The 16,906-nt window shown below is 45.7% G+C and overlaps 1 protein-coding gene and 1 non-coding gene across 10 annotated transcripts in view; one reads left to right on the top strand and one right to left on the bottom strand.

Moving 5' to 3' along the window:
- VWA3A (von Willebrand factor A domain containing 3A) overlaps positions 1-16,906 on the bottom strand; it is a 57,097-nt gene that overhangs the window by 13,682 nt on the left and 26,509 nt on the right. For 7 of the 9 annotated variants that reach the window (XM_040257625.1, XM_040257630.1, XM_040257642.1 and 4 more), the window contains 9 exons: positions 14,640-14,775; positions 14,428-14,531; positions 12,998-13,078; positions 12,132-12,226; positions 10,039-10,158; positions 4,573-4,647; positions 4,224-4,368; positions 3,606-3,801; positions 2,498-2,568 (listed from right to left, as the gene is read on the bottom strand). In XM_040257625.1, coding sequence (XP_040113559.1) covers positions 2,498-2,568; positions 3,606-3,801; positions 4,224-4,368; positions 4,573-4,647; positions 10,039-10,158; positions 12,132-12,226; positions 12,998-13,078; positions 14,428-14,531; positions 14,640-14,775 — 1,023 coding nt within the window. The remainder of the gene's footprint in view (positions 1-2,497; positions 2,569-3,605; positions 3,802-4,223; positions 4,369-4,572; positions 4,648-10,038; positions 10,159-12,131; positions 12,227-12,997; positions 13,079-14,427; positions 14,532-14,639; positions 14,776-16,906) is intronic. The other 2 variants (XM_040257661.1, XM_040257666.1) reach the window with 2 other exon arrangements.
- On the top strand, positions 6,491-6,592 carry LOC120859580. Its single transcript, XR_005720115.1, has one exon. It is a non-coding gene; the product is annotated as a U6 spliceosomal RNA (small nuclear RNA).

Raw genomic sequence — 16,906 nt, 5'->3', positions numbered from 1 at the left:
ATCTTCCATTTATTCTCAGGTGGACCTTGTCCCAAAGCCAGTTTCGCTCACTATGTGGACCCTGTGCCCACGGCCAACCCTGGGGGCCCGCAGAATGGTGGTGTAATACTTGGCTCCTTTGCCTACCTAGCTCTCAACTGCCTGAAAGATTCTTCAATAATTATTCTCAATCAAAGCACTAGAAAACACCACTTGAATGTAAATAACACCATGTGAGGGTGGATTACACCAGTAGTGCCCATTAACGCCTTGGGAACAAGTTTATCAAATGGGGGAGCAGGACGAATGGGCACCTGAGAAGCAGTTTTTTCAAAACACCAAAGAGGGGCCCTTTTAGGGCGGAAAGCTCAGACACATTTCAGGGAGCCACAGGTCTGCCAATCCATGGCCCCACCCTCCCAGGAGCTCACAATGTAGCTGTAGTTCTGGCAATGGTGGTACTTGAAATGTGAGTCGCCTACATGCTCTGTCCATCTCCGGGCTTCAACTGCCCCACACCTCTATGTCTGGCCCTCATCTTTATCCACCTGCCAGAAGGATGCCCCCACCTATTATCTCACAAGTCCCACAGACTCACCTTTGTTCTAGCCTCTCTGAACCCTGTTCTGATTTCTCTCTCTGGGTCTATGGCACCACTGTCTACCAGGTCCCCCAGCAAGACCCCGGGATTTCTTCTTCTTTCTCACCCCGTGCATTCAGTCAGCCATGTTTGGTCAATTCTTCCTTAAAAACATGATCTCAAGTTTGTTCCTTTGTTTTCATCCTCATTACTTCTGATGCGATCTGGTCCCTCTCTCACCTCACCTTGAACTGCTCAACTCCTTCTCTGAGAAGGTGACACTTTAGTGAACCCTGAATAATATGGATGACCTGGGGTGAGAACAGCTGGCAGAGGAGATAGCAGGTGCAAAGGCAAATTTGGCAATGAATTTGATCTGTTCAAGGGTGTACAGGCCAGGATGCAGAGCACACAGACCTGAAACCAGTGACTTATAGGAAATTTTCCCTCATGTTTCATTGGAAGCCTTTGGTGTCTGTGGATCAGCACAAAGGTGGAAAGCTGACGTGGGGGGAGTCGTGTCCCCCAAAAGACATGGTCCAAACTCCTGCTACCCATCAACATGACCTCACTTTGAGGTCACTTTGAGGTCACTTGGAAACATGGCCTTTGTAGATGTAATTAAGATGTAAGTTAATGAGGCTGTACTGGAAGGGCGGGCCCTTAAACCAATATGACTGATGTCCTTAGAAGAAAAGAGACACAGACACACACACAGAGGGAGGAGAGCCATGTGGAGATGGAGGCAGAGGTTAGAGTGAGGTTGCCACAAGCCAAGGAATGCCAAGGAGTGCTGGTGATAAGGATGCCCTACTTGACCAAACTCTGGTCATGTTCCTCTGAGCCCTCTTCTTGACTGGGTTTTGACTGCTCCAAAATCACTGCAGATGGTGACTGCAGCCATGAATTAAAAGATGCTTGCTCCTTGGAAGGAAAGTTATGACCAACCTAGACAGCATATTAAAAAGCAGAGATATTACTTTGCCAACAAAGGTCCGTCTAGTCAAGGCTATGGTTTTTCCAGTGGTCATGTACGGATGTGAGAGATGGACTATAAAGAAAGCTGAGCGCCAAAGAATTGATGCTTTTGAACTGTGGTGTTGGAGAAGACTCTGGAGAGTCCCTTGGACTGCAAGGAGATCCAACTAGTCCATCTGAAAGAAAATCAGTCCTGAGTATTCATTGGAAGGACTGATGTTGAAGCTGAAACTCCAATACTTTGGCCACCTGATGAGAAGAGCTGACTCATTGAAAAAGACCCTGATGCTGGGAAAGATTGAAGGTGGGAGGAGAAGGGGACGACAGAGGATGAGATGGTTGGATGGCATCACTGACCCAATGGACATGAGTATGAGTAAACTCCGGGAGTTGGTGATGGAGAAAGGGAGGCCTGGCGGGCTGTGATTCATGGGGTCGCAAAGAGTCGGACACAACTGAGCAACTGAACTGAACTGAACTGTTGAACCCAGTTTTAGCAAAGAATCCTGTTAAGCTTGTTTAGCAAGAATCTCTCTGACATCTAATCAACTTCATCTTAGTAACTTTCATTCCATTAACCCTCTCACTCTGCTCATTGGCTATAAATCCCCAGCTATCTTTGCTGTATAATCAGAGTTGAGTTCAACCTCTCTCCCTGATTGCAGTCATCTTGAACAGTGTCTTCCTTGCCATTTTGAACAATCATCCAGTGAAATTTCATTTCTTTAAGAGCAGTCACCACCAGAGCTATGAAAAGGTAAAGAGATTCTACTCAGAGCCTTTGGGCGGGGGGCAGGTCATGGCTCTTTAGACATCTTGATTTTAGGCTCCAGCCTCTGGAACTGTGAGGGAATAAATATCTGTCATTTTAAGCCACCTCTTTTGTGGTCCTTTAATGACAGCCCCAGGACTCTAACAGAAGCCAGTGTAGTCACTGATTACCCCATACGTAAGGCATACCTTTTGGGAGTAGCTGAGAGCCTTTTCCATCTCAGACATGATGGCGTTGATATCATCACTTTCGTAAATACCTGGAAACAAAGCACATCATGAGTGTGGGGGAGGGGTACAAATTCTGGCAAGTGTCCAGATCTAGTAAACACAAGGGCCACGTGGAGGTGACCTCAGCCCAGGGGTCAGGCTGGGGTCTTAATGGGCTGAGCTGACCAGCCCTCACCCCACACTATCTGGTGGTAAAGGAGATGGGCGGGTACAGTGAGGGTACCAAGAGTGGAGCCAGCCTCGGGACCCAGCACCCTGGCACCCAGCCACAAGCTCTCACCCCCAGAAGAGTAGGTCAGGGAAAGGGCCTACTCCTCCAGTGAATAAGATCCACCTTGAGGTTACTTAAAGTAGCTAATGTCTGCAGTGAATAATGTCTGTGGTAACATCTCGAATATGACTCATTTGAATGGGACTAGAGTGTGATGCCTAAGAAGACAAACTCTGGGTTCAGCTCCCGGTTCCTTACTTATCACCCCTGTGCTCTGAGTTCTGTGTCTCAGCTTCACTAGCTGTAAAATGGGGTAATAATCATAACCCATTTCATAGAGTTATTGTGAGGAATGAATCACAATATGTTTAAAACACTTAAAACCGAGTTAAGCATATAACAACTATTTTATAAATGCTTGCTATTATCAATAATAATCACCAATAATAACTTAAATGTATGTGCCTGACACTTTTCATGAGTTCCAGCCCCAGCTATACCACTCATGTCCCATTTATTCATTTGTAAATCAGAGAGATCAGAATGCACTCTTGTGTCCCAAGCTTCAATCCTTCCTGAATCACGTCACAACTTTGCCTTGTCTGCGTATCACCTAGACCATAATTTACTTAATATATTTAAAAAAATTTTAAATTGGAGCATAATTGCTTTACAATGTTGTGTTATTTTCCACTGTACAACAACATGAATCAGAGATAATTATGCAAATATCCGCCCCCTGTTAAGCCTCCCTCCCTACCGCTACCCTATCCCTATGTTTATGGCATAGGGAGCTATATCGGTAGACTACTCTCTGCAAAGAAAGAGGTGGAGGGACCCGCACCACTCACTCACCTGTGTCTCCAAACCAGTGGAAGCGCCCACCAGCAGCCCGGGTGACCTCCCTGTAGGCGGCGGCCGTGTCCGTGCGGCTGGCATAGCAGGCAGGGGGCATGGTGTCCGTCTGTGACTCACCCACATAGAAGAGACACACGTTCAGATGGAAGTCACAGCCCCCGCAGGCCTCGGCCATGTAGGCGCTGAGCATGGCCTGTGGGCAGAGAGGGAGGAGGGGCCCAGGGCTGAGGGCTTTTCAAACTGCTGGTCTCGGGTCAGTTCAGCCCAGTCTCTTTCTTGTGGGCCTACTGTGTACCAGGTCTAGTATGTGGCACTGAGGAGGGAAAGATGGAAGAGCCTGGGTCACCATTTCTCTTACTATCTTAACAGATCTTGGCGGGGAGCTGGGCCTGAGATCTTAGAGCCACAGCCTCTAATCCCCTGGGAACTCCTTAGAAATGCAGACTCTCAGGCCCCTGGGAGCCAAGTCTGACCACCTCTGCATTTGAACAACATCTCCAGGTGATAAAGTCTAGATGGGAAAATCATGCTGGAGGAACGGGTCGCTAGGCGTCCACCCAGGGGAAGATGTGGGGGTCCTGGAGGATAAGGGAGGCCGAGACGAGGCTCACCCACCATGTCCTGGTCAGGGATGCCCCCTGTGAAGAGGTAGATGCCCTGTGACTGCTGTTCTTCTTTGTCCCTGAAGTCCACTTCCACAGCCTTCCGCAGGGCGCTGAGGATGTTCCTGCTGCCCTGACACTGCAGGTTCAGGACCCACCTGGGAGGCAGGGAGGCCGTGCTGAGGCGGGGCTGCCAGGCCCCAGAGGGGAGGGTGGGGGGTGGAAGGCGGATGTTTCCCGATTCGCGTCTGTGCCATCTGTCGGAGGGCAAAGGTTCTAGAGAGGGCTACTTGCTGGGGGGAGAGAGGGGGCCAGAAAAAGTAGCACCAGGGAGCCTGCTGTCAGACCAGCAGGTCACCTACCGCCAGGCGCTTTGTAAGTTGCTGTGGCTGGCAGCAACCATCTCGGGCCTCCAGCTTTCGATGGTGCTTCCAAACCTTGGAGGGAGGGAAAGAGGGCTTGTTCTTAGTGCGGAGATATATGCCCCAGCTCACTGGGCTTCCCAGGATTTTAAGGGGGCAAAACTCTGGTTGAAAGTGAAAGTCACTCAGTCGTGTCCGACTCTTTGCAACCCCATGGACTATACAGTCCGTGGAATTCTTTAGGCCAGAATACTGGAGTGGGTAGCAGTTCCCTTCTCCAGGGGATCTTCCCAACTCAGGGATCGAACCCAGGTTACCCGCATTGTGGGAGGATTCTTTACCAGCTGAGCTACCAGGGGAGCCCAAAATTCTGGTCACATTCCCCAAATGTTAGGATGTCACCCACGAGCTCCTTGCTGGTCAGGGCACATCCCAGCATATTCATGGTGGGAGCAGAGCAGGAACCTTCTGTCGACCCGCCAGGACCGGTTTGGCCAGACCTCTCCCCTGAGGAAGGTACTCCCTCCCCTGTGTGAGCTTCCCCACCTCCAGGGAAGGAGTCACTGCTCTCTTTTTGGCTCCTCTAGCATGGATTCAGGGCTTCTCAAGTATCTCAGATGGTAAAGCATCTGCCTGCAATGCGGGAGACTCAGGTTCGATCCCTGGGTTGGGAAGATCCCCTGGAGAAGGAAATGGCAACCCACTCCCATACCTTTGCCTGGAAAATCCCATGGACGGAGGAGCCTGGTAGGCTACAGTCCATGGGGGTTGCAAAGAGCACGGATTCATCCTCGAAGCTTTCACTCTCCACCTGTATTACAGTTTCTCTTTTTTATATGCATCAGCTCATTCTCTCTATGAGACAGAATTTAAATCTTTGAGAAGATTTATCTCCTTTATCAAGGAAAAGCCGTCCCCTCTCTGGTTTGAGAGCAATTCCTCCACCTGGGTCCTTTACTTGACCACCGCCAACCTGTCTGAGACGCTGCCCCGTGGTGACCTCCCTCCCATGCCCACTCCTGGGTCTACTTCCCTCCTCCCTTCTGCCTCTCTTAACTATCATTCCACCAGGGTCCACTCTGCCAGCTACTCCTCTCTCTTTCCTCTTCCTCTTCACAGACAGGCTCCCTGGAAAAACAATGTTACTACCACTTCCTGATTATCTGCTTCTCAACCCTCTGCAGTCAAGCTTCCACCCCGGGCAGTTCTCTGGCGAATATTAATGACGACCTCCTTTCCTAATCCCATGGAAATCTCTCTTATTATAGTTGGATAATAAATCCTCTATTATAGTTGAATAAAAATTCTAACAATATACAGAGAGTGAAAATTCCTTCAATTTTATCCCTCCATCCAAATTTCTGTTAACTCTTTGTTTTATATTCTTTCAGATTAAAAATTGTTAGATAAAGATATGTTGACAGAAGTGGAATTATAGCCTTTCTTCCCACCCTGGTGACCTTGTTTTCTACCATAAATCAGTGTTACAGCCTAATGGATAGAAACTGCAAGTTTGTGAAGAGAGTTTGGAAACCTGAGGGTACTGAGAAAGAGGGTGGGCATCAGCTTAACGTGGTTATTTTTTCACTTTACACAATAATTTAAAAAAAATTTCCAGCAAGATAAAAGAAATGGAATTATATAACCTATACTATTTATTTCCTTTCATTTGGACTTATTGAGGAAGTTTTCTAAATGTACTCACATAACTCTCCCACATTCTTTTGAATAGTTGCATAGAATTCTACAGTCAGGTTTATTTCACCAATTCCCTCTTGTTTTTTTCCAGGTTTGTCAATTATCAGAACGCTGCATTGAAAATCCCTTCAAGGTTATCTCTGCACAGTCATCTTAATATTTCCTTTGGATATTTCATAAAGGTTTAATTGAAGGAACAAAGACCGTACTGATTCAGAGCCTGTTTCAGTAGCACATATACTAAAATTGGAACCATACAGAGAAGATTAGCATGGCCTCTGTGTGAAGATGATACACAAAATATTAGGCACTCGAGATTAACATATACACATGATTATATACAAAACAAATAACCAACAAGACCTACTGTCTTGTTGACCTACTGTTTAGCACAGGGAACTATACTCAACATTTTGCAATAACTTATAAGGGAAATGAATCTGAAAAACTATGTATATAGTATATGGACTTCCCTGGTGACTCAGACGGTAAAGCGTCTGTCTACAATGTGAAAGACCTAGGTTCGATCCCTGGGTTGGGAAGATTCCCTGGAGAAGGAAATGGCAACCCACTCTAGTACTCTTGCCTTGAAAACCCCATGGATGGAGGAGCTTGGTGCAGGCTACTATCCATGGGGTTGCAAAGAGTTGGGCATGACTGAGCGACTTCACTTATATAGTATGTAACTAAATCACTGTGCTGTACACCTGAAACTCACATTACATCGTAAATCAGCTATGTGCGTGTGTGGTCAGTTGTATCTGATTTTTTGCCACCCTATGGACTAGAGCCTGCCAGGCTCCTCTGTCCATGGGATTCTCCAGGCAAGAATACTGGAGTGGGTTGCCATTTCCTCCTCCAGGGGGATCTTCTTGACCCAGGGTCCAAACACACATTTCTTGTGCCTCCTGCATTGGCCGGTGGAATTTTTACCACTGAGCCCCCTGGGAAGCCCAGATCAGCTATGCTGTGTGTGCTGTGCTTAGTTGCTCAGTCGTGTCCGACTCTGCAACCTCATGGACTGTACCCCACCAGGCTCCTCTGTCCATGGAGATTCTCCAGGCAAGAATACTGGAGTGGGTTGCCATGCCTTCTTTCAGGGGAACTTCTTGATCCAGGGATTGAACCCAGGTCTCCCACATTGCAGGCAGATTCTTTACTGCCTGAGCCACCAGGGAAGCCCAAGAATACTGGAGTGGGTAGCCTATCCCTTCTCCAGGGGATCTTTCTGACCCAGGAGTCGAATGGGTCTCCTGCACTGCAGGCAGACTCTTTACCAGCTGAGCAACAGGGAAGCACCAAATCAACTATACTTCCAATTTTAAAAAATGTAATACAAGAGCTGTACCAAATTACATTTCCACCAATACTTTCCAGGAGCGCCCTTTTCACCAAATTATCATCAGCATTGGGTACTATCAATCTTTTAAATGTCTGCCAAACTGAATTGCAAAACCATTATGTCTCATTGTTTTCCAATCAGGGAGCTCTATTGTCAGATTCAGAGAATTCCTTCTTCTCCTTCCTACTTTGCTTCTGCAGGCCCTAACTCTGTTTCTTTCCAAGATCCTCCTTTCCCTTGGGAAAGGGGAGAACAGCTTTCTCTCCAGGTTTTCCTCCTGCCTCTTGGACTGCTCCTCTTGTTTCTGAGGTGGTTCCCTTTCTCTGACGTCTAAATGGCAGCTTCTCCCTAATTCTGTCCTTGGTTGGCATCTCTCCTCCATCGCTTCTCCACAGGTGCAATGCATGGCCTCCCATGTCTTCAACTTATGCTGATGGCTAGAGCTCCAACCAGGAGACTCTCCAAACTCTTAAGGATCTCAGACTGTGTTTATCTTCCAAACTCTGCTCCACCTGGCACACCTCTTCACCATTGCCTCGTCCCCTACAGCCAAGCAGTGACTACATTCTGCATATGTAACTCCGGGCACCCCTCACAGGCCCCCCTGTCTTTCATTCCCACTGCCTTGGCTCAGGTCTCCCCTCCAGTATCGCATCCCTTCAGCCTGTCCTTCACCTTGTAACTCAAGTGTCTCAAGATTATTATCTTGCTTAAAATCCTTCAATACCTATATGTCCTCTAGTATAAAAGCTCCTGTTTAAAGCCTCCGTCAGCTGGTGTTTCCTTTCATTTCTGGGCCATCCGGTTCTCCCTCTCACCCTTTGTTCACACTCAACTACTCACACTGCAGGTCCCCCAAGGTTGTGTCACACATCACACCTCTGTGCTCTGCTCATGCTGCTCCCTGCACCAGAAGGCCCCTTCTCCACATTCCCGGTCTCTTCTGTGTGCTGGGAAACACCTGCTCTTATCAAGACTCAGCTAAGATTTCCTGACCTCACTCTTCCCAGGTGAATGGACTGACTCCGCCTTTAAGTCGCTATGGGACTTGCGGTCCCATATCCTGCCTTCTACTTATTTTTTCAGAAAACATTTAATAGCATTTATATTTTAACATTCCTGCTTCCTACTACTAGGTGATAAGTTCCTTAAGGACAGGCGTCAAGTGTGTTAACTTCTATATACCTAACGCCTAGCATACCTACAGTACATGGCACCCTTTCAATAAAAGTTTGTTAAATGAATGAATGGGATGAGTGAATGAAAATCTTGTCCAAAATGCTTCTCTAAGCATTTTTCTGTAGAATTTATTAGGGAATGATTAGGCTCTGGTACAGTTTAATATGTAATATTAAACTGCTGACTTAGTAGGTTTAGAACACTCCCTATATGATGTGAAGTTGTGTAAAAATATATATATATAACTACATATATTTAAATTATATATACTTTATAGATAAAAATATAAGTAACTCTGTAGATAGACCTATAACTTAAATATTTATACTATTATATAGTCATATATAATTTAAACATATGTAGTAAAACTACATATTAAATATTTATACTTTAAGTTAAATTTACTTATAGTTAAAATTTATATACATAATTATGTATAAAATACATAATTTAAATATATAGCTATATAGTATTAATTTATATTATATATATTTATATAAGGGCTTCCCAGGTGTTCCAGTGGTTAGGAGACATAAGAGACATGGGTTCGATTCCTGGATCAGGAAGATCCCTTGGAGAAGGAAATAGTGATCCATTCCAGTACTCTTGCCTGGAGAAGCCCATGGACAGAGAAGCCTGGTGGGTTACAGTCCATGGGGGTCCATAGGGTCTCAAAGAGTCAGACACGACTGCAGCTACTTAGCATGCGGCACGCACACTTACTTATATATAACTTAAATACATAGTTTTATATATAATGGAACCATGTAGTTTTATATATAAAGGTATAATTTAATTCTATATAGCTCTATATAATCTATATGACATATAACTATATATAATAATAATATTGATAGATCTATGTACAATTAAAATTTATAATTGGAATTCTGAATGTTTAAAATATCGTGGTTTGCTAGAACTGAGGTAGGAGCCAAGCCTGGGGACCCTTCTTTTTCTCTTTTGTGTTTATCAGCTTGGGAGCCAAATGGGGCAACGGGCTGAGTTACTTTATCCTGGCTGATCAAACAGTGTGTTTTGGGGCTGCTTATCACCTTCAGCCCAGGGGGACCGTCCTACAACCATTTAATTATTCAATGTCCCAAACAAGACGGTTCAAATGAGATAAACGGACAGCCCTCCTGGGAGGCCGGCTGCCCATACATCTGTCGTCCTGCCAGAAGCCTCAGCCTGGCGATGGCGGCCTAGTGCCCACGACCTCCCCACCAGGAGAAGCCGCTGCGTACGCAATGATGTTGAAGCAGTCCTTGTTGGACAGCTGCTCCTCCAGCAGGCGTCGCAGGGAGTGCTGGATATGAATAATGTACATGGAATTGGTCACGGAGATATCGAGCAGTATAACCACCCTAAAAAGAAACACAAGCTTTAAGAGGAGAACCGAATCTCTCAGATAATGTTTATTCTGTTCCGTTTTACTATTTAACGTTTTTTCCAAGGGAGTTCTGCACGCCAAATTCACCCCTGGCCAAATCTTCTCCGTGGTTTCAGGTCAACACGGGCAGTAGCCTGAGGGTCATGGAAACTTTTCTGCAGGAGGGTCTATCATGGAATAAAGCTTCGTGGTAGACAGTTTAAGGGCAGGACTACATATAATGATTTCATACATTTCCTTGTTTTATTTTTTTATTTTATTTTTTATTTTTTCATTTCCTTGTTTTAAATCACTAGCATTCGATACTACAGTAGGTTGGGGTCTGTGAAGGGAAAACAAACAAGCTAAGCAAGTTAGATGGGGAATTAGGTATAACTGGGGCCTCTGGGGAAATGTATCTTTTTATTTTCTCTCTCTGTTTTAAGATCTCTTGCAATGGCAAAGGCAATGGCACCCCACTCCAGTACTCTTGCCTGGAAAATCCCATGGACGGAGGAGCCTGGTAGGCTGCAGTCCATAGGGTCGCTGAGAGTCGGACACGACTGAGCGACTTCACTTTCACTTTTCACTTTCATGCATTGGAGAAGGACATGGCAACCCACTTCAGTGTTCTTGCCTGGAGAGTCCCAGGGACGGGGGTGCTTCCATCTATGGGGTCACACAGAGTTGGACATGACTGAAGCGACTTAGCAGCAGCAGCAGCAACAGTGTTGAGTCTTCTCTTTAGATCTTATAGTCCTATCTCCTCCCCTCATTCTCATTTTGAGACAGCTATGGATTAGCAAAAGAAAATTCACCCGATATAGCATCAGAAGACCTTAGTTCAAGTCCCACTTTCTGTGGGGCCTTAGGCAAGTCACAGCACCTCTCTGATCCTTGCCATGCGTTTGTGTGTGTGCTCAGTCATGTCTGACTCTTTGTGGCTCCATGGACTGTAGTCTGCCAGATTCCTCTGTCCATGAACTCTCCATGCAAGAATACTGGAATGGGCTGCCATTTCCTACTCCAGGGGATCTTCCTGACTCAGGGATTGAACCTGAGTCTCTTACATCTCCTGCATTAGCAGTCGGATTCTTTACTACTGCAGCACCTTGGAAGCCTGTTCCTTGGCATATTTAACTATACAAACTATAATAAGACTCTTCAAGGGGTTGCTTTGAGAGTTAAAAAATAGAGCAGATGAATGGTATTACAAACTTCTAATATAAAATAAGTGGTAATGCATTAAGTAAGGTATGGAATGGTAATGATATAATAGATACCTACAGTTTCTTCCTACTCAGCATCCATTACCTCTGCTCAAAACAGCATCTTGATCTTTTTTGCTGGTGTAGGGGGGAATACCTTTGTCTATAATGGTCCACTTGAGTTGAGTAGAGCTGACCCCAGCCCAAGCTTTAAAGTGGATATTAGACCCCAGGCAATCAGAACATCAAATCCTCTTGGCCCAAGTGGCTCATGGATGGGCCCATGCCCTAAACCCTGGAAGTGCTAAACTGGAAGGGAGGAAGTTGGGAACTTTGGGTGGCTATCTTGCTACCTAGATGGGACAGCCTGCTTAAAAACAAAGCCAAGAAAGAGGAAAATGGAACTGAGGGTTGGAAACAAATTCCTGACATGTATGAATCTCTGGATCAAGCCAGGCCTGAAGACAGCTACCAAATCTACTTTAGAATATAGTTACCTTGACCAGACTTCCCTGATTTGTTTCAATTTGCACTTAGTTTCTTTTGCTTTTTAACAAAGACTCCTGAGTGACACAATGATGCTATTCTTGAGGTTGCAGTTAATGGTGGTGACTTTTCCCTCCAGGGGTTCTGCTGAGCCATATTGATCCTTAATCTAAATGATGGATTCTGACGCTACCAACAGGAAATTCATAAGTTGAATGAGTGCTGTGTCACACACGACACCACGAAGGACAAGAACACTACTGGGGGAAGTTACCTTTTTTCACAGACGGTGCCCCAGATTCTTCTGCTGGCCAAAGAGAGCCACTCGATCCGTCTCTCATACATCCGCATTGCTCTGCTGAGCTGTTTCTGCAAACTCATGGGTCATACACAGTCAGCACTGCACAGAGCATGTGGGGGAAGAGGGTGTACCCCACTTGGCTTCTGGGAATGGTGTGTCAAGGCCATGGGTATCCAGGCAGTACAAAAATCCCTCTAACGCATGTACTAGGACTTCCCTTGTGGCCCAGAGGTTAAGAATCTGCCTGCCAATGCAGGGAACACCAGTTCGATACCTGGTGCAGAAAGATTCCACATGCCACAGGGCAACTAAACCCATGTGCTACAGCTACTGAGCCCTGACTCTGGAGCCCGTGAGCCACAGCCACTGAAGACTGTGCCCATGCTCTGCAAAAAGAGAAACCATTGCAATGAGAAGACCCAGCAATACAACTAGGGACCAGCCCCTGCTTGCTGCACTAGAGAGAGCTCGTGCGCAGCAACAAAGACCCAGCATAGCCAAAAATAGATAGATAAATAAACATTTGTTTAAAGAGAGAGAGATATATAAGCATATACTCGTCTGTCACAAGCCTAGGAAGGGAAGAGTCAGAGTATTTCATTGCCTCAAATGGGGAGGAGGTAAATCTTGACCAAAAGGATTAGTGGTTTTTGTTTAAGGCATCCAGGTTCCTGCCTGGAGAGGAGGTGGAGAAAGCTCCAGAAGGGCCTGTGGGTGGAGCACAGTCTGTTTACAGGAGGGGGTTCTGTCACTGGCTTGGTGCCTCCACATTCCATGACACCTTCCTGCCATCCCCCTCCCCACACCCCACATTCTGACTGATGGGACCCAGCACTGACCTGGTACTCGTACAAGAAGGGCAAGTCCACATGAATATTCTTCACTGTCCCGTCATGCCATTCAAATTGCACCATTGCCTTCTGCGTGCAGGTGTGGCCAGGAGGGGGGCAAGTGAACAGAAGCACAAGTGAGGAAGGATTTTGAGTTTAAATCGGTCACTGGGTTCTCCAAGTCAGATGCAAGAGAGGGAAATGGGCTCTTAACACATCTGCGGGTGGTTTGTGCCCCTCCCCGTCACCAGGCCATTGCCTTGTCTGGAGCTGGCAGCTGAGGGACTTCAGGACACAGTCCCCTGAATGAACCAGGTCTGACCGCAAGCCGGCTCCCTTCTCATGTGGCTCTTCTGAACATCAGTGTCTTTATTACAAGGTATGGTTAGAAGTTTTGGTAATAGCAGAGTTGGAGATTTAAAACATACTATAGTCATAAGTTCTTAGATTTGGAAACCCACATGGGAAACACACTTTGAAAATCAAATTTGTTCATTCTGTTCATTCACCCTCCATCAAGCTGTCATATCTATATCTCTGTCTCTCCTTCCATCTAGTCATTCATCTATGGGCTGCCAGAACTAGACATCCCCTGTCTCTTTCCTTTCATTCTTCTGTCTTTTCACTGATCTTCTCTTCTCTGGCCTTGCCTCGCTGCCTGTGGGATCATAGTCCCCTGACCAGGGATTGGACCCATGCCCCTGTAATGGAGTGCAGAGTCTCAACCATTGCACCACCGGGGAAGTCCCTCCACTGACTGATCTTTCTGTTTACCTATTATGCTGTCCTTCCACTTCTCCATCCTTTATTCTTCATTTAATCTTGACATTTATCCTTTTGTCTTTTTATTCTATCCTGTTATCTGCCCTTCCTGTTCATATTTCCATCCATCCATCCATTCTTTTACCTATTCACTTATCATTTCCATCCATCCACTCACTCAGCCTTTTCCTCCCTCTTTCCATCCTTCTGTCCATGCACGCAGACATTCCTTGAGTGCTTACTTGTACTACATATAGGGGACAGAGTGTTGGGGAAGAGTTTTTTCTTTTACAGGGCTCATACCCCGGTGGGCATTAGACATGTAACAAATACACACAAGCGCGAACCACAGGAGCAATAGGTAAAGTCTGTATCAGGTAGAGCGAGGGTCCAAAGAGAGGAAACCTTCATGGAGGGGGTGACCATGGTGCCCGATGTACCCCCTCTTTCCCCAATCTCCCAAGTTTCATTTTTTGTATCTTTGAAAAACAGAAGCTAGAGTAGATTTGATGAGAGTTCTAGAGTCCTGGGTGGAAAGCCTGCATCCCACTCCAAGCCCTCAGCTCCTGCTCCTTGGGCTCTGTCTCATGACCTCTATTTCCCAAACATTTTAGAAAGGAAATACCACACAGGAGCTCCATGGCAAAGGTCTGGACAGAACTCTGAATCTGAGTTACCTCATGGATAGTTGATGATACTGTTTTCCGGAGAATAGGCACAAATTCCTCCACAGGAGAGAATGCATTGGGTGCCAGAACCTGATAAAGGCTTAGCTTCTTGGCTGTAAAAATAAATGGTGGGGTTTGAGGCATGGCTCATGAAGCCCCGAAGGGTTCATGCCTTTGGTGAGTCATCTGCATCTTGGGTTCTTCCCTCTCTGGGGATTTACCTTTCAGGCTATTGGTCTTCAGCCATTCTGCAGAAGTCATGTCCAAGTTTGGGAACTCAATCATGAGGGGATCCTCATGCTTTGGGGGTTTAGGCAAGAGACTCATGAGTGAACTCTTTGCAACCTCTGTGGAAATCTAAGTTGAAATGAAAAATCATTTTTACATAATCATATTATAGAGCTGGAAAGTCCACAGTCTTCCCCCACCCACCCAAGGGAGCATCTTAAAACATTGTGCTTAGTCTTTCAGTTGTGTCTGACTCTTTGTGACCCCGTGGGCTGTAGCCTGCCAGGTTCCTCTCTCTGTGGGGATTTTCTCCAGGCAAGAATACTGGAGTGCGTTGCCATGCCCTCCTCCAGGGGATCTTCGCAACCCAGGGATCGAACCCAGGTCTCCCACATTGCAGGCAGATTCTTTACTGTCTGAGCCACCAGGGAAGCCCAAGAATACTGGAGTGCGTAGCTTATCCCTTCCTTCTCCAGGGGATCTTCCTGACCCAGGAATTGAACTGAGGTCTCCTGCATTGCAGGTGGATTCTTTATCAGCTGAGCTACCAGGGAAGCTCTCTTAAAACATTACCTGTTAAATTACAGGCAGTTTTGCCTTTCTCTCCCATAGTCCCGTCCCTATCTTGAGAGATATGTGGAATTTCCAGGAGAAGACAGAGCTGTACCCAGCAACTCACTTCCTCTGTCATCTGTCCATCCTCCGAACCCCTTCCCACCCTTACCATTTGAATCAGCACTGCGGACTCCAAGATGACAAGTGGCCCTGCCATGGGCACAAAACATAAGCTCCAGGGAACTAAAAAGCAACTCCTGCTCCAAATCATTTAGGGAGCCCTGATCTAGCCTAGACTCCCTTGCCCACATTTACAACTGAAAACCCGAGGTTCTGAGAGGTCAAGTCACATAGCTTGTGTATGAGGAAAGCACAAAACAGCAATTTCCAAACTTCAGACATTTGAGAACCACCTTCATGAAATTTGCTATATCTGAGTATCACCGTACTGTTATTTGTTGTTGTTGTTGTTTAGTCACTAAGTCATGTCCGACTCTTTTGTGACCCCATGGGCTGTAGCCCACCAGGCCCCTCTGTCCATGGGATTTCCCAGGCAAGAATACTGGAGTGGGTTGCCATTTTCCACTCTAGGGAATCTTCCCGACTCAGGGATTAAACTTGTGTCTCCTGCATTTACATGTGAATTCTTTACCACTAAGCCACCAGGGAAGCCCTGTATTGTTATTTACTCAATATTTTAAAAAATCAAACAAGTAACACTAAGTCTTTTTAATTATTAATTTTACTAACATTAATTGAAATTAATATCAATTTCAATTTTGATTTTAATGGATCCCTTTTGTACTTAATTTTATATATATATATATATATACTTTGTTTTTGGCCATGCCTTACAGAATATGGGATCTTAGTTCTCCAACCAGGGATCGAATCTGGGCTCTTGGTAGTGAACGCACCAAGTCCGAAACACTGAAACTGTCAGAGAACTCCTAGTACTTAAATAACTTCAGAAAGCTCTATTTCTACCATAATGAGCTAGTTTTAAATATATGACATTTAAAAGAATGTTAATCTGCATATCGCCTTATCATTATTTTGCAAACTACAAGTAGTATATGCATTTCATTTTGGGAAACTCCTGGCAAGATTCTGACATCAAGCAGACCTGAGTTCAATCGAGACTAATCAGGTTTTATCTCTGCGATCTCAGGCAAATTATTTAAACTCAACTTCTGTTTTCTCATCTGTAAAATAACATATCTGCTGGAGACCATTGCTGTAAGATAAAATAAGGCATTTTAAAAGATTAAGCCTTGTGCCTATCTTAAGTGCCTACACACTCAGCAAATGAAAACCATTAATTATTGTTATTGTTTATAGATAATTACATGGTCCCGGAGGCTGTGGAGTTTGAGAAGACTCTTGAGAGTCTCTTGGAGTGCAAGGAGACCAAACCAGTCAATCGTAAAGGAAATCAGTCCTGAATACTCATTGGAAGGACTGATGCTGAATCTGAAACTCCAATACTTTGGCCACCTGATGCGAAGAACTGACCCATTGGAAAAGACCCTGATGCTGGGAAAGACTGAAGGCAAGAGGACAAGGGGACAACAGAGGATGAGAGATCATCGACTCGATGAACATGAGTTTGAGCAAGGTCTGGGAGTCGGTGAAGGACAGGGAAGCCTGGCGTGCCACAGTTCACGGAGTTGGACACGACTGAGCAACTGAACTGAACTGATAG

This window comes from Oryx dammah, unplaced genomic scaffold (assembly GCF_014754425.2).
Source record: "Oryx dammah isolate SB20612 unplaced genomic scaffold, SCBI_Odam_1.1 HiC_scaffold_2, whole genome shotgun sequence".
NCBI classification, from domain to species: Eukaryota; Metazoa; Chordata; class Mammalia; order Artiodactyla; family Bovidae; genus Oryx; species Oryx dammah.
Note: the sequence above shows the minus strand (reverse complement) of the source record. Positions and strands in the feature narration are given on the sequence as shown.